We start from the raw sequence: 25,165 nt of genomic DNA on the forward strand, positions 1-25,165 counted from the left end.
CATTTTTACTTCTTTGTTTTGTTACAAAAAGTCACGCATATGCAAGTTAGGATTCGGTTGCGCTGGCCAGAAGGATTCGTCCGAAACCGAATCCTGCTGAAAAAGGCAGAATCCCTACAAAGATCATAAATGTGTAACTGGAGCGCCCCTGCTGTTCAGTCCAGGCCAGGGCTGGGCAAACCATGAAAATCTCAATATGCTGAAGCAGGAAGAGTCTCCGGATGCCTCCTGCTCAGTTGCACTGTTCAGTGTGACAGGAATGAGAGAACAGAGCAAAGAAGCATTGGGAGAAGCTTAGACACTCTAAGAAGAGCAAATTTCCATTATCATTAGCTTTTTAGACTTTATGGTTGAACTTATGAGCACTTTATGCATTGCTACTATCACGAAACATAAAAAAAAAATTAAGTTGCTGAGTGCTGTTCTTGGTACTTCCCCCTTTAATAATAATATAAAATATGGTTTATTAACAAGGGCACAATCATTATTTTCCCATTACTGCGATGGAATTAAAACGCCTTCCCACTTAAAGTTTAATAATATTCAGTAATTAACCCTCAGGGATAATTATGGAAATGAACATTTAGTTCTAAAATTTAGATTAGTCATTCTCTTTGATCATACTTTCCCTGGGCTTTCTAAATTTGGGTTGCTTTCGGCAAAATAATAAGCATATAGTATATATATATATATATATATACTGTATATGGAGCCCCACTGTGGATCTCCAAGGGAACGCTCCATGCCGATGCTGCTTCTGTAAGGTGGACATTGCTTGGGGACTTCCAGGAGACAGAATTAAATAAGAAGGGCCAAAGACAATGTAAAAGACTGCCCCCACTCAATATGTCTACTTTTCCTCCCCCATAGGGCCCCTTGGATGCTGATAAGAAATGCCCTTAGCTGCCCCTGTGTCTCTGAACCTACCGGCCAGGGGGTGATTGCTTCAGGGATCCGGAGTTTTCAAACAGTTGAGCCTTTGCTGCCACTCTGTGAAACACAAAACAGTAGAATATAAATGAGAGCGCAACGACTCCATAGAACCGTACTTAAGCCTACTTTATCCTGGTGCATGAGAGACCTGCTTTCCGAGAGCCAAAGACAGAGTGCTCCCAACGTTAATGGACAAAGTTCTGAAAGGTCTAACGGCGACATGAAAGAGAAGCGCAAAGTCACCAGACGAGCAGCAGACAAATGTGTTTTCTGTTTTTAATCAATGTCATAACATTGTTTTCATTTCATAAGTAGGGCTCAGGGGCCTGGCACCATGTGGAATACACGTCTGCAACAGGATAAAGTGACTACTTTGTCTTGTCTTGCTTATTTTATTGTTCCAGCTATTCTACATATCCTACAATAACAACATAATTCAAACTGAAATGGTGCAATGCTGTCTTCTAGCCTTACCTCAGCAGCCACTGCCCCTCTCTCTCTCTCTCTCTCTCTCTAGAAGTCCTTATCACACCCCACAGGCCTCCTGTTGTGTTCTAATCCCACTCCAAGAATCCTAAGGGCAGATACACGCGGTCAGATTCTTGGAGATTAGTTGCCCGGTGACAAATCTCCTCTTCTTCGTGGTGACTGATCTCCCCAAACTGCCTTCTCACCGGCGATTTACATTCTAGCAAGCGGGAAGGCAAGAGAAGGCAGTTCGTAAGGCAACTTTGGGCGTCTTTGGAAAATGAAGCACTCAGAGTGCCATCCAACCTGCGATTTATATCCTAGCCGGCGGGAGGGTAGGGGAGGCAGTTCGGGGAGATTAGTCGCCTTAAAGTAGAGGAGATTTGTCGACCTGGCGACTAATCTCCCCAAATCTGACGGTGTGTCTTTGCCCTAAAAGGATTTGACCCAGCAGTATAGGGATACGTCACAATGTCAATGGGGTGACCAGGAAATACTTGTGTCACCTAAGTACTTGGTGTGGGCCCTAACGTTACATATTTATTATATTCTCTCTATTCTATCAACTATGGATAGAATCATTTAGGAAGATGTTACCAGTGACTATGGGGTGTCCAGTAGGGGTCATCAGTGCTACAAATTGACCCCTGCTCAGTTAAAAGATAACCGTTTAGGGCAATGATCCCCAACCATTGGTGCATGAACAATACATTGCTCACCAACCCCTTGAATGTTGCTCCCAGTGGCCTCAAAGCAGGTTCTTATTTTTCAATTCTTATTTTGGAGACAAGTTTTGATTGCATAAAAACCCAGTGTACTTTCAAACAGAGCCTCCCATAGGCTGCCAGTCCACATAGGGGCTAGGAATTGAAAAATAAGCCAATTATAGCTCTTATTTGGCACTAGCAGAAACTATTTCATGATTGTGCTGCTCCCCAACTCTTTTTCCATTTGAATGTGGCTCACGGGTATAAAAGTTCGGAGACCCCTGGTCTAGGGATATTCTTTATGCCCCCTTATCCCACTGATGATGGGAGCTGCACCACTTCTCCAACCAAGTGTGTGTGTGTGGGGTCTACCTATTATAGCTGATCACATGGCTAAAAGAAACAACTGTCAACTTACACTGATCCTGGCCTTTGGTAGCCATTGCTCGAACCCGTGTCCAGTCGTCTTCTCATGATTTTTGGAGGCAAATCTGGATGAACCTTCGGAATATCCTGCAGGTCCAGGGAAGTCAAACTCTGGGTTGACGGACTTCGACTTTTAATGCCAATAGCTGTAGGAAAGAGAAAGCAATTTTCATACAGAGCAAATGACAATAAACATTGATCATATGGGCTGGGTAAGGAGTGACGTCTCTTTGGCATGTGACATTAAGTGATCCTCAGCTCTAACAAGGGTCAGACTGCCCCACCGGGAGAAATCCAGGGTGGTGATTTCTTGAGGTCACATTTTCCCAGGTAACCCAATCCAAAATTACCTCTAACAGAAAGGAAGTATTATAATAATATACTATATATAATAACAATTCACAAATACTGTTGATAGTGATGGCCTTGCCTACAATGTACAAAATACCCGAAACTGACTTCATGCACTCAACAGTAGTGATGTGCGAAAATTTTCACCAAGATTCGCTGCAAAAATGACGGCCTATCTGTGCAAAGTGAGCAATTTGTTGCACAATTTGTCCAAAAAATTGTTGCCCATAGACTTCAATACATTTTGCGGAAATTTCGCAGTGTTGCAAATTTTTGCCGAAGCAAAACGGGTCAGATTCGCCCATCACTACTCAACAGATACAATGGGTGATTCAAAATGTGTTTGTATTTCATTTAGTCGGTGTCTAAAAACCTGTATAACCCCCCCATCTATTTACATTATTACCCTTTATAAGTAGAATCCAAATGCAACGTGTAGCCTTGACAAGAACCTGCTGCCCAAACTCAGGAAATGATTTTGTATATGAAGAAATAGATATAAGAGATATAAGATAATGAGCAGCCAGTGGTACTGTGAGTGTGATAAATACAGAAAATCAGTCATTCATATCTTTCGGGGTTGATGCCCAGCACCCTGATGTCTCTCCGTCTCTATGAAACTTTAATGGCTAAACTGCACTTTATTGCAGCTCAATCTCATCTGCTGTGAAGCCATTTATAACTCCAAGTCTGTCTGAGGCACATTAGCGCCAGACTGAAGTAAGTGTTCCCTTTGCACAGGCAGATAATTGATAAACTTAAATATAATGTGAGACAAGGAGATCGAGATAAAATCCTGTCCAGGATGGAAGTGTACTGGATGTATCAACTTAAAACAATAGACACTTATGGTGGACTCAATCGGGAATGTGAACTGACATGCTTTTATTAATGTTAACATCACATGAAGTTGCCAGCAGAGGTTATTAAATGTAAACCAAGTAAATGAGCATGGAAACAAACAAATAAGGATTTTCTTTTGGGATATGTTGGATGAATTCTTTTGATACGTGCATTAATTGATTTATTGAATTCTTTATGCCTCATTCTATTTAAGTACTTCATTTAAATATTTTTCAGTCGGTTCTTGCCCCTCTGTTTTTCATAATTTATACTTTCCCTTTGTTAATTATGTCCATGAACTTTATTAATTTATTATTCATTAATGAATTTATGGAGATTTCTACTGACATGACACTCAAATTAAATGGTAATCTGAAGGATATAGGATAGTGTAAAGCAGGGGTCCCCAACTTTTTTCACCCGTAAGCAACATTCAGATGTAAAAAGTGTTGGGGAGCAACGCAAGCATGAAAAATGTTCCTGGGTGGTGCCAAATAAGGGCTGTGATTGACTATTGGTGGCCCCTATGTGGATTGGCAGCCTACAGGAGGTTCTGGTTGGCAGTACATCTGGTTTTCATGCAACCAAAACTTGCCTCCAAGCCTGGAATTAAAAAATAAGCACCTGATTTGAGGCCACGGAGAGCAACATCCAAGGGGTTGGGGAGCAACATGTTGCTCGCGAGCTACTGGTTGTGGATCACTGGTGTAAAGGATAATATGAATAATATGATTAATGTGACTAAGCCCCTTTTTCTCTTGTCATAGTATGTATTCACAAGCCTCTATGTGTTCTAAGGATTAGCAATGTAGGGGTTAATGTTTTTAAGGGGGTGTGGTGTTACCTTTTTCAATGTTCACCTGGACAAACTGAGCATAGCTTTTGAGAAAGTGGCTTAGTCCACAAAACGCGTCAAGCGTGCCTTTGGGATACATGTTCTGCTTATCTTTTTAATGAATAATCAATAAAATACGGTTTTTAACGACTGCTGGTGCTCCGTGTTCAATATATCCACTAGGAGGCACTGCTCACTTTGCACAGGCAGGAAGCACCACAAAGTGCAAGTCTTTCTGCGCAGGTGCAGGAGACTCCAGGTCTACAAATGACCGACTTTTATGACAAAAATGAAGCTGGGTAGCAGGAACATAAGTAATCTCCTGATAACAGTATTACTCTAATCTTTCATATCAAAGTAGAATGCAGATCACACCATGTGCCACTTGCTGCTTACAAAATTAGCTTGAACCAAAAGACCTGAATCTGAATAGCAGTCCACCATCTACTCATATTTCATACCTTCAGTAGAAGATAAGGATCGAAGGGAGGGTGCCGTGGAACGTTTAAGCCCCGACAATCCATAAAGATTTTTCTTGCTCAAGTCAATGGGAGGAGAGACATTTCCACGGCTGGTGACAGAGGAAATGCTCTGACAATCTGACTCAACATCTGTTTTCGATGTATCTTCTTTTGAGCTTGACTCAGGGCTTGTAGTCCAAAGGCTAGAACCTTTCTGGCCATTTGATGAGGGTGTAGAGGTCACCCATGGAATCCCACCACCCTTCTTATCCCTTTGTGGCAATGATACCGACTTTGTCGTGCTGTTTTGTTCTGAAGAATGGGAGGAAAGGGATTCAATGCTTCCCATGGGCGTGCTGGACGGGCTGCTGCTGTAGGAATCACCTGCCATGGGGAAAAAAATACTCATCTTAAGACAAGAAGCAACTGGATCTAAACTCATTTAAATCTCTGGGCTGCAATTATGTATACTAGAGTATAAGTTATGGTAAGGACAAACTGAACACTTATATGTTGTCCTAGATATTCCAAATGCTATGGCTGAGTGGCTCCTACACCAATGTTTTTCAAAATTTTGTGAATTTATTAGGTGAAGGAGACCCCAAAAAAGTTTGAACCATCAAAGGAGGATTGAACCAAAAAATGTCAGACAAGGACCACATTAACACAATGGAGCCATGTCTCACCAAATAATAGTATTAGCTACTAACAACCAATAAAGTGTTTTCTTTCAAAGAGGTGACCAGCAAATTCTACCTTTTGATTGGTTGCTATGGGTTACTGCTCCTAGGCAAACTTGGTGCCTTTTTATTACATAATCCCTATAAATTCTTCATCTGACAGGCTCAAACATTTACACCACCACAGCAATACTAGGTATTTATGTAAATGGCTGATATAGCCTTTCTCCACCAGCATATTTCAGCTGGGGATGATATGAATAAAATCCCAACTGTCAAAAATGAGCATTCTCTGTCCGACAACTGTCATGAGTGGTTTCTATCAATGAAAATGGCTGGAGTCATAAGGGTATTGGACTTTTATCCTAAATATAAAATATGGCGGTGGAGAAACGTGACTTGTGCCATTGGCCTAACACATGGATACAACAATTAAGAAAGGTTAACAAAATCAACACTGACATTGTACAATTGATGCAACAACCATGAGATTTCCCCCCTCACTTACTGTCATGATCGGCTAAACAAGGTGTATATCTCCCTTTGGGTTTCTTTGGTCCAGTTGAAAGGCAGATCGCTCTAGACCTTCTGGAACTGGAACGTGACTGTGCCTGTGGAAGTGGGACGTTGGGATCTGGCGCTGTGTGAAATATCTAATAAAGAAAAAAATAGAAGACTTATATAAAGGAGAACTTATCCATTGAATCTCTGCATTAAATGCTCTGGGGCTAAACAATCCCATTGAAACAGTTGCACTTGAGTGTATCTGCCATATTGGAAATAAGACAACAAGCTGATGCGCTAACTAAACCAAATTTCCATTGCTGTCTGGAAATGTTTCTGCTTGAATTGTGCTGAAGTTAACCTTTATCATAACTCTGTATCTGCAAAGCCTTCCATATTGCTTGAAATTGAAGGACACAACGGAACAGAAAAGTTTGTGACCTCTGGCATCTACTGTATTGGACATACATGGAAGATATACAGAATATATATATATATATATATATAATGAGAGTTTAATTCCTTATACTGTATGTACCGCATGTAGGCATATAACTGCCTAATAATTACTGAGATTTTTCATTATTACAAACTTTTCTAGGCAATTTATCCTCATTATGGTTCTCTTTTAGAGGATCAAAGAATTATTTTAGTTGACTGAAAAATAATGCCCATTTTTCACTTTAGACTAAGAATCGATAATGAATAGTTGGTGCTCTGGTTCGGCATCAGAAGCATTGCACAATAGGAAAGCATATTCATTTTTCATTTTCAAATCTGTTGAGAGAAAGTAAATTATCCCAGTGGGACATTGGCCCTGTGCTAAATGCTCCCAAACTTTATTTGCTTACTTGCGTTTACGTTGTATATGCACCTGTCCCAAACTGCTACAGGGTCATCATTAAGGGGCAGATTTATCAAAGGTTAAGGCGAATTTTCGAATGAAAATTTCAAGCTATTTTTTGTGTACTTCGACTAGGGAATAGTCTAAATTGGATTAGAATTTGAAAAAAATGTGAATATTGAAATTTATTATGTACTGTCTCTTTAAAATCCGACTTCGACCATTCGCCATCTAAAACCTGCCGAATTGCTGTTTTAGCCTATGGGGACCTCCTAGAACCTATTTGGAGTCAATTGGTTTTTTTTGTGAAAAACTTCGAATTGAATTTGATTGAATTCGCTATTCCTTCGATGCGTATGATTTGAATCCGGCCAAATAAACTGACCTATTCAACCAAAAAAAAACCTTGACTTAATTTCGGTTGGTCTTTTTGAATTTGAATTTCGAAGTTTTTTCAATTTGAAATTCGACCTTTGATAAATATGCCCCTAAATTTCATAAATTCAACTTCAGAAGGCAAAATTTGTTGGCAAAAGAACGTTCCTGAGCAGCCATTTTTTCAACTCGCTAATACATGGACTTCCCACATGACCTATGCATCATCAATGAAGGACACCATCTACTGGACAACTCGGGAAAGCCAACTGCATGGAGCAGTGCCTATGCCTTATGCTGAGCATCTGATGGACCTTCTTCATCCTGAACAGGAGTTGTCACCCATCAGGAAGAATAGAGCCATCTCCCTTCAATGATCCTGTTCAGAACTGAAGCTGAAATGTAGATCTATGCTGTTAATATACAGTTAATGTATATTTGCCTTTCCTTGTCCTTTAATAAGTAAGCAGCTGTAGCATGGCATGGGCATCTCTATTCTCCTTGTCAAGCAACCACCAAACGTCCCTATGGTTATAGAATAGGTACCTTTTCATAGTGCTCAATTAGAATTTCCACCACTATATTTTGGAACTTGATGTTCATCATTGCTGCTACGGTTTCTTCTTGCGCTCTCATCAAAGTTGGCCCAAAAATGACGCCAAGATTAGAGATTGTCATTAGGTTTTGTTGGCTGTGCATTGATACCCTACGGAGGAACACAAGCCGATTAGAACATAACCTATTACATATTACTCACAGTTACGAACCCTGCAAAGGCCACAATTCTTTCCTGCCCCAACCCCCACACTCCCAAATGGGGATCATTTCCAACTTAATAGTAAATAGAACTATAGAACAGATATATTCATTACTGAGACGGTGTGATGGAAGAAAACAAAATATGATGTAATAAATCAAATGGTATAATAAATAGGAGAGATTGTTGAGGAGATTGGGTGATGAACATATATAAGGCAAATATAAAGGGTAGGGTATATCCTTGCAGCAGGAGTATGAGTAATTTTCTTTATTCAATAGGGAATAGAAACTGGTCTTTACTTGACAAGGTGCTTGATTAAGATGTCCAGCATCTCACGGTTTTTTTCAGGCAACTTGTGGACAAGGGCATGGACGGCTTGTACCCTGTAGTTCTGATCATCTGATTCTGGAGAGAAAAACAAAAAGATATCCACATTCAGTATGAGAGTACAATTGTCAACATTACATGTATGCATGTGCAACATTCATCTGCACCAGTTATCCTAGACAGTCATCTGCAACCTGTTTCTCTCCAGCTGCCATTGGGATAAAGGGATCTGTAGACCTAGAGCATCCATACACAACTGATACGCTCTGATCAAAGTACACATTTGTTCATTGTGGTCCATGGGAAATATTTTCCAGCAAAGACAGAAATCAGAACCCTTCACCAATACTTGGTCCAATAACATCACCAGGGAGCAAAATTGAAAGCCCTTCAGAATTCCATGCCTGACAGTTGCAGAACAAAAAAAAAAATACAAATATTCTTAGAATGCAGACGTTACATTTAAGCTGAACTATCCATTTAAATACTAAGTTGTTCAAACAATCATGAACACCCATGTTACATACTGTAGAAGCCCTAATGTTGAGAATAGATTTTTGTTGCCCACCTAAATAAATATAATTGTGACAAAGTCCTGTAGAGCAGGGAATCCTTATGAGAACAGATCTGTCTCACCCTATTGTTTATATAGCAATATGGTCCTTTGTTGCTGGTGAAGATGAAAAGAAAATGAGCTCCTAAATGTAATCATACCGAGCTCACTGTCAGCAATGGTGTTGCTTATGGGGCTATTTAGATTTACTTCAATGTGTAATTTTTCGAGAATGATAACCTTTTGGGATAAATGTGAGCAAATCTGTAATAAGCATAGTGCAGGGGTGCTACCCTACTGTAAGGCAACAAATCATTTTTAAACATTTTTCAAAAAACATAGCTTTTTTTTTTTAAATCTGCCCAGTTTGGTGAAAAACAAAAAAAAAGTAACTTTTTTGAAAGAGTATTTTGGAGTATTAGTAATATATTTATTGGTATTTAAGGGTGTCCATGCCCTTGTTGAATATGGGTTTGGGTCAGGTTACTCCAGATCAGTCTCCCTGTCCACCAAATGTTGGTGGGACAGTTTTATACCATGCTGCCCCCCTCTGATAACCATAGAGGGAGGATAAGGCAGTAAAATCTCTTCTCTACCTTGAACATGGTTGGTGCAAGTTGAGAAGGGGCATATTAGGGCAGGTGAGGGCACTAGAGATGACAGAACCTAGTTATGTTGCATATTGGGTGGGCAGTATGTTGACAGGTGTTGTGTATATGCTGCACATCAACAGCTTTCTTTTAGTATAGGCTCTGGTGGCTCACCAGTACTTCTGCCCATAGTAAATGAGCCTACAGATATTTTTCAAAGCGCAGCTGCAAGTTCATCCAGGTGGTAATCATTGGATCTATCCACATACAGCACACTGCAAGGTTCTCAGGAGAATGCCTATGTAACAGGCCGGGTCTATGGATGGTGGCTCATAAAAACAATTATTAGGGGTAGTAGTGATGATCAGGACTATCTGATCATAAATAATCCAGCCAATCACGCCATATTAATGTCACATAGATAAAGCTGCCATGAGATGTGGGTTTTAGGTAAATAAATGAAATGTCTTAATGTAGGAATCAATATTTACTCACTGACTGCAAGTATAAAGTCCTTGTGCAACTTGTAGGTCATCAGAGGTTCAGAAAGACATCTGGGGAAAAACAAACACAGTTCTAAGAATGGATTTAGCCATTTAAGGAATGGAATCTCGCTGACTGCACAAAGGAAATAAGAAAAGGAACAGTGGATATAGAGCGCACCACCCTCCTGCTATAGCAAGGGGTTGCATCCTATTTAATATTTGCAATAGGCACTGAGACAACATTCTTTTGCTATGGGGCAAGGAAGGACAATACACTTCTGCAATGATGGCAAATAGCTGCCCACATGGAGCACTACTCATGCAACTTCAGTAGTCAATGTCTACATAATGGGTAAAGCAGATAGAAATGGGTGGCCGGGATCTACTGTCTGCAGAAGCCAGAAGTCCCAGATAGTCTTTCACCGCTGACTCTGGTCCCTGTGCTTTGGGCCTTTGGTAGAATATTTGACCTGGTAGGCAGTTTCTCTTGGTGTTCATTGACCAAAGAAAATGGCCTTAAACTAAATCTGCACTGACTTACCATCCAACAACTGGAGTTAAAAAAACATACAGACCCCACCAGGCCATTTCTGTTCCCCATGGATAAATCCCATCTCTGCTTTGGCCACACAAATTATATAATGGTGGGAGGCACACCTGTGCCAGTTATATTATAATTGTACCAGTAAAACACTTACCTGAGGTAGTTCTTTAGTGCACTCGTTATCGTTTTATTATCCCACAGATCCAAGTCAATATCCATATCTGGAGGGGCTTTGGGTGCTTAAGATGGAGAACAGAAGCAAATTAGTATAAAAAAAAATCAATGCTGTTACCGTCAGCCTATTGAAGGTACTATTGAAGGCTTAAACCTTGAAACTCTTCGAATGTTCATAAAGGGAAGAGCTTGTTTATGATTCATAGCAGGTTCCACCCCAGAGGAACTTACAAGTTCTCTATTACTCAAACACACCCAGCAGGGTCATTGATATCTGGAGCAGTATGTTTTTTGGTGCCCAAAGCATCCCAAGTTTTACCCACAACCCCATAATCTTAACAGTTAGCCATCCACTTTTGCACCCCAAAATTCATAACTAGCTTTAGCCATTTAGCAGGCATATATACACTATGTATGTGACCAATGGGTTAGAGTATGACAAGTAAATGAATAGGGGAAGTTTATTTGGGTCAAAAGCAATTAGGTCATGTATAGAACAGGCTATGGCTTCTTAATTATACCTTTGTGTTCAAATCATTTTCCTCATTATACACTTTTATTCTCCTGCTAAGAAAAGACTGGTCTAGAATCTGATAAAGAGAATTCAGAAAGATGACAGCTGTGAAATTACTGCGCTAATGAATTGCATTTGAACATGACTTTTAATTCCGACAGCATTGCTGGGGAAATCAATAACAAAGAACAACACTCTATTATCTTCTTTAAATGAGAAGGATAATGTGGGAAAGTTGTGTACGACTGGCAGTTAACACATGGGTCAGGCCTGTCAAACCAATGGCTTTGATAAGTCAGAAGTAATGGCGCACACTAGGGATGCACTAAAACCAGGAGTTGGTTAGGGATTTGGAAGAATCCAACAATTTTTGCATTTGGAAATGAACTGATCAATATCCATGGTACAGATATGGAACCTGTTATCCAGAATATTTAAGACCTGGGGTTTCCTGGATAACAGATCTTTCTATAATGTGGATCTTCATACCATAAGTCTACTAAAAAAAATAATTTAAACATTAAATAATACCAATAGACTGGTTTTGCTTCCAATGATGATTTATTATATTAGTTCGGATGAAGTACAAGGTACTGTTTTATTATTACAGAGAAAAAGGAAATCATTTTTAAAAATTTGGATCATTTAGATAAAATGAAGTCTATGGGAGACGGCCATCCCATCATTTGGAGCTTTCTGGATAACGGATCCAATACATAACTATTGGTTGGGATTGTACACCTGGTATACATGTACCAAAAATGAAGCAAACTGATTTTAATGGTACATGTATGGCCAGCTTTAACCATTTTGGGTGTTCTCTTGTTTTATAATGCTGGTAGAAGAGTCCAGACTAGGTTGTGGTTTATCAGTTCACACATGGTATGAGTTTATTAAGGATCTGGCAGTTTAATAGGACTGAATGGTACTTGCCATAGAACGGATGACTCCCTAGGATTTTCTGTTATACTGTAACGTATAAATACCAGCCTAGGCAAATTTGGGAGGAATAATGCCCTTAATAAGCCTTTAATAAGACAAGTGCACTTACAGAATACTGAGTTCATGAACTTCTGCACTTTAGAGTTAACGCCTCCAATTCTGTAAAGTCCCAAAATAGTGATACCTGTATGGAAATTGAGTCAAAAGTAAACATTTTATGTTGATGTGGAAAGATTGTAGTTGGGTGACTTCCGAAAAACAGTAACACAATAATATGTAAATGGGAAATATAAATGACTATAGTTGAACACGCCAACATAAATATATATATATATATATTATGTCAGTACAGTGAACGCACTCCTCCCGGATTCAATTCTGTTGATGGTGGTGCGTTGGTCAAAGTTTAATTTTACAATCCAGTAAATGGACCCGCACTCGTTCTTAATAGTGAAATAAATGTGCTTTTATTCACAGGTTCATTTCCAATGTTTCGGTCCTCTCTGGGACCTTGATATATATATATGTATTTATTTATACAATATATTCAATTCAGAATGAATGCAGACATTAAAAGCTTTTACCTCGAGTCTCCACGGAATCGATACATTTCTTCACAAAGTTGAATCCAGCTTCATTCAGATACACTGAAATAATGAATAAGAAAATTGAATTTAATAGAGGGCACTGTCCCTCATTCTGTGCCCTGGCACAACCATTTATTAATATACGGAATGGGCATTGGTATCAGTCTTGCCCTAAAAACAAAGCAACTATTGAATATATTCCTGCCACCAAATTCTTCTATCCAGAAATACTTTGCAGAAGAGCAGGGCACATGGTGGCACTCAAGTGGCAGCCTAGGGGTCCCCGAACTTTTTTTTACCAGTGAGCCACATTCAAATGTAAAAAGAGTTGGGGAGTAACACAGGCATGAAAACAAATAAAGAATATTATTGGCTATTTGGTAGCTTAGCCCCTATGTGGACTGGCAGCCTACAGGAGACTTTGTTTGGCAGTACATCTGGTTTTTATACAACCAAAACTTGCCTCCAAGCCTGGAATTCAAAAATAATCACCTACTTTGAGGCCACTGGGAGCAACATACAAGGGGTTGGCGAGCAACATGTTACTTGTGACCCACTGGTTGGGAATCACTGATATAGCCCAATGAATTTTCTACAGACAAAGATACAAGCTTTACATATACAACACTTAGGGGCCCATTTACTAAGGGTGAAAGTGAATTTTCAAATTCAAAAACTTCAAATTTGGTAATAATTTTTGGGTACTTCGATCATTGAATAGGCCAAAATTCGATTCGAATAGAAAAAACTTCACAAATTTGACCAATCGAAAATCGAAAGTACTGTCTCTTTAAAAAACTTCGACTTCGACATTTCGCCACCTTAAACTTGCCGAATTGCTGTTTAGACTATGGGGGACCTCCTACAACCTCTCTGAGTCTTTGGCTAAGTTTTTAGAAGTCAAAGTTTTTTTTTTGTATGATCCTTCGAATTGTTCGATTCGAAGGATTAAATCGTTTTACTTCGCACGAAAACGGCCCTTTTCGATCAAAAAAATACTTAGACTATCAAAGTATCAAATTGTATGGTTGAAATTCTAAGTTTTTTAACTTCATTCGACCCTTAGTAAATGTGCCCCATAAAGAATGGATAATACTTACTTTCTTCTTTTTTGCTGATTATCGCCGGCAGTGTGTAAATCTGAGAGTGAAAAGCAAAACAAGGCCAGGAATTAGCTCAGAAAAAAAGAAATGTAAGTACTGTGTATAAATAAGAAATACAGCATTTTGACCATATTATCAATCTACCCATTAGGAGAATGTAAGATATGAGTATTGAAAATTGCTTCTGCAACAGGCATATAAGAATAATGTCTCTGAATATCCATTGTTTTAGAAATGATCTGGTGCTCCAGAACTGTCACTCCCCAGATAAAGAGGACATTGCAGCAAGGTGCTGGCTCCACCATTGTGTTGCCTAGGAAACAACAATATGGTCATACAGAGAAGGGATATGCGGAGTGTGAGCCCCAGGTAAACATCTATACTTAAAGGGGAACTATTGCGGGAATTAAATTTAATATAAGCTTCTTCACACTGAAGTAAGAAACTTTCTAAAAACAACCAATTAAAAATTCTGCATTGTTTCTGAAATAATTACGTTTATCTTCACTATCCCTCTCTCAGTATCTGTTTCTCTTCATTCTGTCTTCATGCAGGAGTTGGGCATCAGATATTCATTTTCAGTTAGATCCAATATATCTTATAGGGGGCTCCTTTCCTAGCGGATGTATTAGAGCTCACTCAAATAACTGATTCCAGAACAAACAAAATCTAACAAAATAACTGCCTTTTGCACAAATTCTGCATGTAGAGAGACAGGACTTCTGGTGACATCTTATCGGCAAAATAAGCCCCCCTATAAGATATATTTTATCATTCATCTGACGCCCAACTCCTGGATGAAGACAGAATGAGGAGAAACAGATGCTGAGAGAGGGATAGTGAAGATAAACTTGATTATTTCAGAAACGGTACAGAATTTTCAATTGATTGTATTAAGAAAGTTTCTCATTTAAGTATGCTAAAGCTTATATTAAATTTTCATTTTCGCGATAGCTCCCCTTTATTACATGAAAGACTAGAAGTTCTAAAATATGTTCTGGGCTATTAAACCTGTCACAATCAGGGTACTGTCCCGTTTATTGGCGTTGTAGACAATAGGACCCAGGGAAACCTACTGGTTCTTTTCCATCCATTGCTTCCAGCCACTGCTTGCGGTTGCCCTCAGACAAAGCTTGAAGAGTAATGATCCCTTGCCTGCAAAGCGGAAAAAGAACAATGTCAAGAAGTACTAACTTACTGGGGTCTCCTTTTCTTACACACACATGCGAACATGCAGTAATTGTGACCTCATTTTTTTACCAATTAGCAGGCTTAGCACTCACTACATTTTTGTAAATGAGCTATTATAATGGCATGACTGATGGATCCATGTCCTTGTCAGTGGCATGGTATTGGCTCTGGCTGGATTTAGGGACGCTGCCCACTCCCCCCAAAGATCAAGCAATGCCATAGCAGCAAGGGAAGACGTTTATTCAGTCAGAAAACTTCTACACAGGGAATTTAGTCCTGTATCTACCGCCTTTTATTGATCTCTAATGCTGCAGGAGGTGATACAGAAATATGAGAATTGGGGAGCCCATGCTCCATATTTACTTTCATATACTGAAAGCTCTCAACTTCTCTCTCATGGCTGCCTCCTAGTGTGAATCATGTAAAAATGACCATTGCCACCATTAATTGTGAGTTCTATTGACCATAATAGACAGCAGGTCAGGTTATATTGACACTGTATTTTAAGCCAGGAAAAACATGGTGGTTTAAAAGGACACAAACTGTTCTGTGTGCCACTGGCAGGGTCACCATCAGGGGGATATAAGAGTTAAGGCCTTGTGAGGGGACCCGTGGACAGAGAAAAGAACGATTTGGGGAGGTCAAGAAAAGGAGTGAAGATTATGTAGGAGTGGGCGGGACTTGGGAATATTCTAGGTGGGGCTCCAGCATAATTAGGGAGTGGTTGGGTGGATCAGGGGCATGTCCATGCAGGTGAAGGTCATTTTGTTTCTACTCAGCCCCCATTTTACTTGTTGGCAGGGTCCACATCCTCTGGGACCCAAGTAACCAGTGGGCTAATAGTCCCCCCCTGCTAACTTAGAAGTATGGGGCCCCATGAATACCGATGGGGGTACTGGCCCAAGTCCTTGCATCTCATTTAGAAGAGTTATTTTTATGGCACATTCTAGATAGTTCTCCTGGCTTGTACCTCTGAATGTCACATACCAGAGTTTGGGAGGCACAGCTTGAATACTTGTAAAATCTGATTCAAATCAAGATCTCCATGGATTGTTATTTAGTGCAAACTATGTGAACTATTGGACCCAAAAAATTCTGTACCAATCAAAGATGAACGAAACAGTTTTGGTGGCAGAAAGTAACTCCATAGATGGGACAGAAGAGGGGGCAAAAGTCAGTAGCTATACCCTGAGTGCAATAACTGTTATACACTCCTTGGGGAGGTTAAAAATAATTAAAAAAAATGATTGTATCTGTGACATCCAAACCCTTCTTGCCAGTGTGTATTTGTGTGATTTCTATTAACCAACAACCAAGGGTTCAAAGGTAGAACTTTCAACTCATTATGTAAAATTGATCAGCATGTCCTTCTACGCAATTTGCATTCTTTTTCTTTTCCTTTCATTATATTAACAGTTTTACACTGCTAATATCATGAGTGTTTAGCAGGAGAGCCCCTTGCTGTTCTGTCCTGGTGGACAAAATGACAAAAGCTTACTCCACTGATTCAGAAAGCATCTCATGGCGCATCTCAGTTCAGTTATAGCTCAATGTGACAGAAACAATAGAACTGGAAAGAGAAGCACGTGAAGATGCTACCTTCATCAGTAACTGAAGCTTCCAACCATAGAGAAAAAAAGATAATAAAAAGACAAGTATAGTTAGGGTAAAGTGCAATCAATCTTATATTAAGTTCTGTGGGTGAGTTAATGTCCCCTCTAAGAACTAGTGAGCATAAGGGCAGAAGAATAATCTGTTCTTGGACAAACCTTTCAATGACTTCAATGTCAAAACAGAACCGCTTGTCTATAGAATCTGTTTTCCGTCTTATGCAAGTTTTTAGCTTAAACATTTCCGCCGAGTTAGAAATCAGTCCATTCTGTTCAACAAAAGAAAGTGACAAACACATTTACATGAATTAATGAGACTTAGATGAATTGATACCCCATACAAGTGCCCCAGCTCAGAAAAGAAACTACACCACAATTGGGTAATGAGGTATTAAACCAGGTAGGAAAAAATGAATCTGTTGCTCCAGATAAAGCTAAACAATTCCTTGCCAGCCAGCCTTTGGCTATCCAAAACACAAATTGTTCCATGGTTTGACAAGTTGGAGAACAATGGACATCTCTAGCTTTGATGGAACGTTGCTGTTAGCTGTCAACACTTGGATTTAGGATTTCTCTCCCATGTATGGATCTGACTTGCTCCTGCTTGGTTTACGGGCTAAGCTGTTAATCATCACTAGCCTTATGCTAAGCCTAAACATGTGCCTTCTTAGTAAGGTCAGTAGTAAAAAACCTCCCCTAGAATAAAAATGTTAATTACAGTGATGTTACAGACAGGAGATTATACATAAATTCTAAAAGCCATGGGTAGGTATTGAGAGAGACTAAAATTCTGTGTATACAGGTTCCCCTAGGAACCCCCCTGACTTGAATGGATTCTGTTCTCAAGTTAGCCTTGGTCTCTAGTATCCTGGCCTTGAGGGCAGAGTCACCTGCTTGGCTGTAGGAGCAGTTCTTTGTTTTTCTGTGCTGTGAAGAGATATCTATGCTCTCCCGCCGCTAACTCCCATTTTATAATCCATAAAAACCCTGTGATCTCTTTATTCAGGGTTCTGACTCTTTGTGAGTTCAGATTCCACAAGTTTGTGTCAATTAAACGTTGTCTTTCAACTCAAGTGGTCTCCGGTTCCTAAAATTGTTCCTCCAAGTGTTGTCCACACCCTGATAATGTGTGATTATAATCTGGCTTCAACCTGGCATGGTTACATGGTTAATATATTTTGCTAGGGATGCACCAAATGCACCAGTTTAGTGTTTAGTCAAATCTGAGCCATTGTTGATGGATTGCCTGGCTTAACAAAATACATACCCTTGCTATTTATTATATGACTTTAGACAGTTGGAAAAACTAATGGTGACAATGTTTCTGCATATGCCAAAACATTATATAGGTGACTTTGCTCATTGGCATTCAATTGAATCTTTCATTTTAGTTTTGGTATTTGGTACAATCCTAACATAGTAGATTTGGTGCATGGGCATGTTGAAAAAGAAATAAATGAACTCACCACCTTGCCTCCAGATTTGGTTTCAGAGACGCTCATAGTAAATGTTTTGTTGCCTTTGTCATATGTGCAGTAGTGCCGAATCCATGTGAACCCAAGGGGCCCTAAATGAACACAGGAAAATGGAAAGATTGATAGGATGTTGGAGAAAGCTTTTTTAGCCATCTTCCCTTGAGTACTAAAGTTTTTTCTCCACCTACCAAGAAATGTCTCATTATCATTCCTCATGTACAGAGCAATCAATTGCATTTATATCTTTTGCCACAATATTTGGCTAAACTGATAACAAATAAAAGGTATCACAAAGAGGATCCCTTATATTATGCACTTCCTGACTACATAGACATGCAGATATTAGCATTACCAGGACACAACACCAAGTTTTGACAACACCAAGCCAGTCAACAGAATCAAAATCTAATAAAGGTGGCCATAGACATAACTATTGCGATCTTTCTTGGAAAAGATCACGTGTTGAGCTGAATCGTCGGATATACAGACAGAAACAATATAATTTTACCTGTATCTGACGATTCAGCACTAACAATGGCCGATGTTTGGATAGATTTAAAGGCACCCGATCAAAATTTCCGTCCAGCCCGATTGATAAGCCGACCAATATCCAAGTCTTCTACCGATATCGGTCGGCTCTTTTCCCAACATACATGCAGCAAATATTGTACGAAAATTTGTTTTGTATGATATTATCTGTGTGTCTATGGCCATGTTTAGCCTTAACCGTCCAAATTGTTTGGGGTCACCCCTGGAGACAATCTGAAAACCACCAAACTTGCCAATAGCTTTGCCAGACAAATTGACCCAGGAAAGGTTGGTGAAAGGGTATTAAAACCAGTCCCAAAGTGAGTGTAATCTGACTTTCTTAATTGTGATGGCCTGGTTCCCAAATTGTTGACCTTTAGCCAAAATTTATTTGAGTGCTAGCACCATCTCCCCAGCCAATAATTCCCAAAGGTGGGAAAATTGCAAGCACAACAGAACAATTAATGACAAGGGTCAATTCACTGTATGATCACTACAATTCTTAGGTCACCACAGCTGCCTTCCAAAAGACATCCAAAGGTCTGCGTTGGCCTTCTGTTGACATGGGGTGTGGTCCTCCTGGTCTCCTGACTTTGTCTATTATGGTCTCACATAATAATTCACAAAAGAAATATGTTTTTAGGTGCAAGGTCCCAAATAATAAAGGGGACAGGGCAGAGTTGAAATATATCAGCAATTCTGGCAAGAGAATAAGATGTTGCTATGATGTGGCTTTTAAGCTAGAGAATGAAAAAAGACTGCAGATGAAGTACTGGGCAAAGAAAGTCAAAGCAGCACAAAGATGGATGCCCAAATTTAGAGCTCCGTTTATTTATTTACCCCATGATAATTTCACGGTTTATGGAATTAGCTGCAACACATCTGGTTCATCTTCCAGTAGAAAACAAAGTTCTGTATTTCACTTCCTCAAACATGTCCAAGTGGATGTAGGAAAATGTTCCTACAGACAATATTTATCAAAATGGACTACCTGACTGGCTTATTAACAACAGAAATGCTTTCAGTTTGTCTCTTTGTTCCAAGATTTTTGTTTAAAACATAAACACGGAGCAACAACTTGATCCAGCCTCATATTTATTTATGGGGTCCCTCACTGCCAAAAGCCGAAGAGCATAAAGATCAGGCAGAGAAAGTTCCATAATGTACAGTTTATTGTGCTGATTCTACAGCATTTGCCATTCAGCTTGGGGTGCTTGGTCGAGAATGGAATTGGCAGAAGCCAATCTTATTTAGGGCAAGGTTCTTATAAACTGAGCAAGCAGAATACTTGCTATGTGTACAAGTAATTGTGAACAGATGGGGAGCCAGAATACTGAATGATAAATACAAACTGGGTTTTTTATACTGTATAATTTATGTTTATGTGTGTAAATGAATCGGAGGAGATGCCAGTTTTAATCATGGATTTAAGGTGTTGGATAGCACTGGTTTTGCCCAATTAACAACTTAAAGGCTAACCACATGAAAGCTTGACTTGCACATTAAAGGAGAACTAAAGCCTAACTAAATAAGTACAGAAGTTCAGAAATTCTGTACATTATATTTTGGAGTTCTGTACCACCCCAAGGCAACCACAGCCCTTTGGCAGTAAAGAACTGTGTCTTACAAACTGACGCACAAGATACTAAATATATATTTAGTTATATACATATATATAGATCTCCTTTATCGTGGTTTAATGCAGAGAGTTTATAATAGAGAAGTATCCAGACAAGTGCAGTGAGCTTGGTTACAGGCATGTTAACTGGCTCCAGGTGAAATTGACCCTTGCATGTTATATAACCCTAAAGTACCCCCTATTGTAAAATATAAGGATATTATAATTCACCAAAGAGTTCCATTAACATATAAAAACACGAGGCTGAAGGTCATGGAACTCCAAGGTGACTTCTAATATCATATTTTACAACAGGGGGTACTTTATTTATTACAATGCACAAGTTTCAGTAAGTCCTGCCACAGAAATGACATCACTAAGCTCTGATTATAACTGATGACATCACTAAGCTCTGAATATAACTGATTACATCACTAAGCACCATTTATAAGGATATGGTACAGGATATTCATCACTCATGTTTATTCATTGCTTTCAAAAATAAAATATGAGGATATTAAAAGTCCTCCACCCTTGTGCCTTTATAGCGTCATCATATACGGTCACTTATAATAACCTTTTTATACATAGGGGTAAATTATTCATGATAAAACAGGCACCTAAGACTTTACTAGGGCATGGCTTTACTAGGGCAGGAACTGATGTAAATGAAGAGCCATTTCTGTAAATAGCTGATTAAAATACATAAGATAGATAGCAATTAAGCAATTTGAGATTTAGAAGGCAGAGTTGGTGGAGGCTTTCCTTGAGATGTTGGAACATTGGAGGTGAAATTTGATTCCATTCAACCTTGAGGCTACCTGCCTGTCCGATATCTGTCCAGATGCCTATTGGACTGATATAGTCTTAATATACAGTCTTATTTATAACAAATAGCCCCAGACCTTTATTTCTCTCCAGTCAGCATTATGCCTTTGGGCAGGGAGCGTTCTCCTGGAATACACCGAAACCAGAGCTACCAGATATATTGGGTCTTTTTTCAGCCCAAATAAACTATGTTAAAAACAATGTCTTTGACAAGGGGAACAGAATGGCTGCCAGTGGGTGACCAACAAACCCAATAAAAACAATGGAAAGCCAAGAAAACCTGACTAATAGTTACATTCTGCTGTCAAGTGCAATAAACCTTCTATTTAAGTAGATCAGTTATTGAGTTCCCTGGGTTTGACAGATGGAGAATTGCAGAGAGGTAATAGAATAAAACTGAAAGGAATTCTAATGGAGGAGGACAGAGTTTTGGGTCAGGAATCTCTAACCTTTCTCTAAGCAGATCCACCAGTCGTTCAGCGAAAGGAATAAACAGCCACAAATCAAACTCCATTCAACCTCCAGACAATATGATGTGCAAATTCACTAGACGTGTGCTCATCGGAAAGGATCAAGGTAACTGTTCCAGGCATGACTCTAATTGTTCTCATGCCTTGCAGGGATATTTATTCCAAGTACTATTTGTCTGGGGGGAGCATTTTATTTCTTGGAACTCATTTTCTGGGTCAGAAGCGACATGACCGCATCAATCAGACCATGAAAATAATATTTCTGTTTGTTGCTCTTCTTCAGAAACTATGCACGCAGATTGAGAGTCTTAATATACATAGTGTATATCTAGAATTAAATAAAGGTAACAGTTATATTTAATAGCAATTGTATTCAATATTTTAACAAAGGGGATCAGAGTGCCACCCGTAGAGACTACACCCCAAGGGTCAGGCCATTAGAGGCCAAGGTGTTCCTTCCCCATCTTAGAACCTTAGGAACCTGGAACAGTTGGACAGAACAGTATGAAGGATTGGTAGGAGTCGTACAGTCAATGAAACCCCAACAGCCGGGATAATGGCTCTAAGAACTGGTGGGTCTTTATGTGTATTCTATTTTTTATTTACCTGCTGTGGTTATGTTAGATAATAAATAGCCGTATTTTTTTATTCCTTATGTGCGAATTGCTCAAAGCAGGAGATACCATGGGAGAGAGACACATTTGGAAAACACAATGGGGATGAATTTAATTTGACTTACTATTGCGCTTTCTATCAGGAAGTCACACAGGAGTGGGAGCGATGACTTTATAATGATCATTTAAGGGCTACATCCCTGAATGAGCCATCTACATGCTTGAAAACACATAAGTAGCATCTTAAAATTATGTACTATATATATATATATATATATATATATATATATATATATATATATATATATATATATATATAGGGAAGAACAGTAGCGCACTCCTGGGACTTGAATAAAAATTTACTTTATTTCGACATGGTAAAAAAATCGACGTTTCGGCTCCCCTCTAGAGCCTTTATCAAGACCTAGAGGGGAGCCGAAACTTCGATTTTTTACCATGTCGAAATAAAGTACATTTTTATTCAAGTCCCAGGAGTGCGCTACCGTTCTTCCCTATACATATCCAGATCCCAGGAGCGGCACCCGCACGGACCTCGTAAGGGTTAACTAAGAGAGTGCGGATCTGCTTGGCTGATAAGGTAAATTTTACCTAGACATTTAGCCAGCATCAAACTCGAGGGTCGGAGGCCCACCGGGGCTTCAGCCACAGGCCCTCATCCCTCCCTTCCCAGGCCCTCGTGTCTCTGCCGCAAACCGCCTACAAGCGTACTTGTCCTGTAGTTGTGGCCACAATTGGGGCCAGGGGGATGAGATCTAGGGGAAGCCTGTGATGTAGAGGAGTGAGGTCTGGGTTGGCAGGGTCCACCAGGCTTTTACCCGGTGGCCCAATCCAACCCTGCATTTAGCTCACATGCCTTTCCATGTCCCACCAAGTTACTTCATTTAACTGACTATTATCTCACCTCATTGATATGAAGGCTGTAACTTATGTCATATGTTGCTATGTCAACTATACTGTATATGCGATGTAAACTACCTCTACAGTGCAAGCACAAGATCTATAAAATCTATACATATTCATGCAATATGACACCCTCACATATGAGATATATGACTTTAATATATTTGCTGCCAGTTGGCCTTCAAATGCTTATTCAGTCTTTGGCCCATTAAAGGTACAGGTATAGGATCCATTTCTACAAAGCTCCAAGTTATGGAAAGGTGTTCTCCCATAGACTCCATTACAATCAAACAATTAAACATTTTGTAAAAATGATTTCCTTTTCCTTATAGTAATGAAACAGTATCTTGTACTTGATTCCATCTAAGATATAATTGACCCTTACTGGAAGCAAACCCAGCCTATAGGGCTTATTTAATGGTAAAATGTTTAAATTCTCTAGTAGAGTAGTATCCAAATTATGGAAAGATCCATTATCAGGAAGACACCAAGGTCCTGAGCATTCTGGAGAACAGGTCCCATTCCTGTATCAATGGTCTGAAGCCATATTACTGTGTACTAGTCCAGTCCAGTGTTCTAGACCTCATCTATCAACCCTTGAGGGTCCTGACCCTCATGTTCTTCATTTCATCCGGTTCTTGCTTCAATCTACACTTTGTTCTGTTGTCCCATCCTCTTGACTTGACACAGGCCCCTGCACTATTTTGATCATTTGTGAATAACATCAATCCCCTACAAGAAATCACTATAAGACTAATAATCTCAATAGTTTGAAAGATTCATGGTTTCCATGTGAAAATGACATGGACAGCCCTTGGACTGTTGGATCACCACCACCATTTTCCTCTTTAAAGTTCACTGCTTTGAAGCACGGGATCATCAGGGAAGTAAACCTGTAGCCAATTGGGCTCACGTATACTAAAGTGTGTTTATTGTAGACATAGCCTGAGAAGCACCTCTTAATAAATAAAACCCTTTACTTCTTATAGAACTGAATATAACTATGCAAGTTTAGGTCTTTGCGAGAAAAGGACGATATTTACAATTATACAAATCAACTGAATATATAAAACTTCATGTGCAGCCTTGGTTAGGTGAGTTTATTTAGCAGAGAACCTCTTGGCCAGCACATGGGCAGTGCAAAGGAGAAGTTCCTTCCCCCAGTCTGGTGGTACAGATAATATTCTTTTGGGATTAGACAGTTCTGCAAGTACATTTATGAATTGTAGATCATAATCTGTTATAAAATGACGAGTTCTACATAAGATTTAGTGCAGCTTTATACTGCAGAGGTTATATCTGGTGAAAACAGATTCAGTCGCAGCCCAGTCTAACAGTAGCTAAGACGTTGTATGGAGGACAAGGTATTGTATAATAAAGAGAGTCAGACTGCATTGGAAATGGGGGCTGTCTGAGCTGAGGGATACATAAAACAGAAAACATTAAAAAAATGCATCAAATAAAATAAAAAAAAAAAGCATAATACTTGCAAGACTTACTTTTCTCCTGTACGTACAGATAGCCTTCCATTGTCCACTGACTCGGTGGTCTGTAATCTTGGTCTGCAGATTTCATCCTCTGCATTAAGCGCTCCATCTCCTGCCGAGTGCTTTCAAAGTTATTCCGCGTCTAAGAAAGAAATGTTTTATCTTGTCATGGCAGAACGCTGCTGGTTTCATTACATATAGAGCTCGGAACAAGACACCTTCCACGTGAGGTGGCTGCATTGCGAGATAATTATATGGAGTAGAAAGAACAATCACATCTCAGGTACATTTCTCGCTTGTTTCATAAGAGGCCATTCTGGTTTTGTTTTTTATTCTTTAAAAGGACTGTGCTATTTTGTCATCACAAACTTTTACGAAGCTGCTCATCTGCTGTTGCCTATTCAGCTGAACTGAATG

General features: G+C 39.5%; 1 protein-coding gene across 2 annotated transcripts in view; it reads right to left on the minus strand.

Moving 5' to 3' along the window:
• The window catches only part of LOC108708739 (rho GTPase-activating protein 42), a 154,413-nt gene that overhangs the window by 1,528 nt on the left and 127,720 nt on the right, over positions 1-25,165 (minus strand). Inside the window, exons 8-22 of one of the 2 annotated variants that reach the window (XM_018247767.2) lie at positions 24,761-24,890; positions 18,277-18,374; positions 16,967-17,076; positions 15,083-15,161; positions 14,004-14,043; positions 12,901-12,963; positions 12,426-12,500; positions 10,841-10,925; positions 10,153-10,211; positions 8,487-8,592; positions 7,974-8,133; positions 6,213-6,357; positions 5,025-5,408; positions 2,527-2,680; positions 928-990 (exon numbers count right to left, since the gene is read on the minus strand). In XM_018247767.2, coding sequence (XP_018103256.1) covers positions 928-990; positions 2,527-2,680; positions 5,025-5,408; positions 6,213-6,357; positions 7,974-8,133; positions 8,487-8,592; positions 10,153-10,211; positions 10,841-10,925; positions 12,426-12,500; positions 12,901-12,963; positions 14,004-14,043; positions 15,083-15,161; positions 16,967-17,076; positions 18,277-18,374; positions 24,761-24,890 — 1,751 coding nt within the window. Of the gene's footprint in view, positions 1-927; positions 991-2,526; positions 2,681-5,024; positions 5,409-6,212; positions 6,358-7,973; positions 8,134-8,486; positions 8,593-10,152; positions 10,212-10,840; positions 10,926-12,425; positions 12,501-12,900; positions 12,964-14,003; positions 14,044-15,082; positions 15,162-16,966; positions 17,077-18,273; positions 18,375-24,760; positions 24,891-25,165 lie in introns of both variants that reach the window. The other variant, XM_018247766.2, reaches the window with a different exon arrangement.

Source organism: Xenopus laevis, chromosome 2L (genome assembly GCF_017654675.1).
Source record: "Xenopus laevis strain J_2021 chromosome 2L, Xenopus_laevis_v10.1, whole genome shotgun sequence".
NCBI classification, from domain to species: Eukaryota; Metazoa; Chordata; class Amphibia; order Anura; family Pipidae; genus Xenopus; species Xenopus laevis.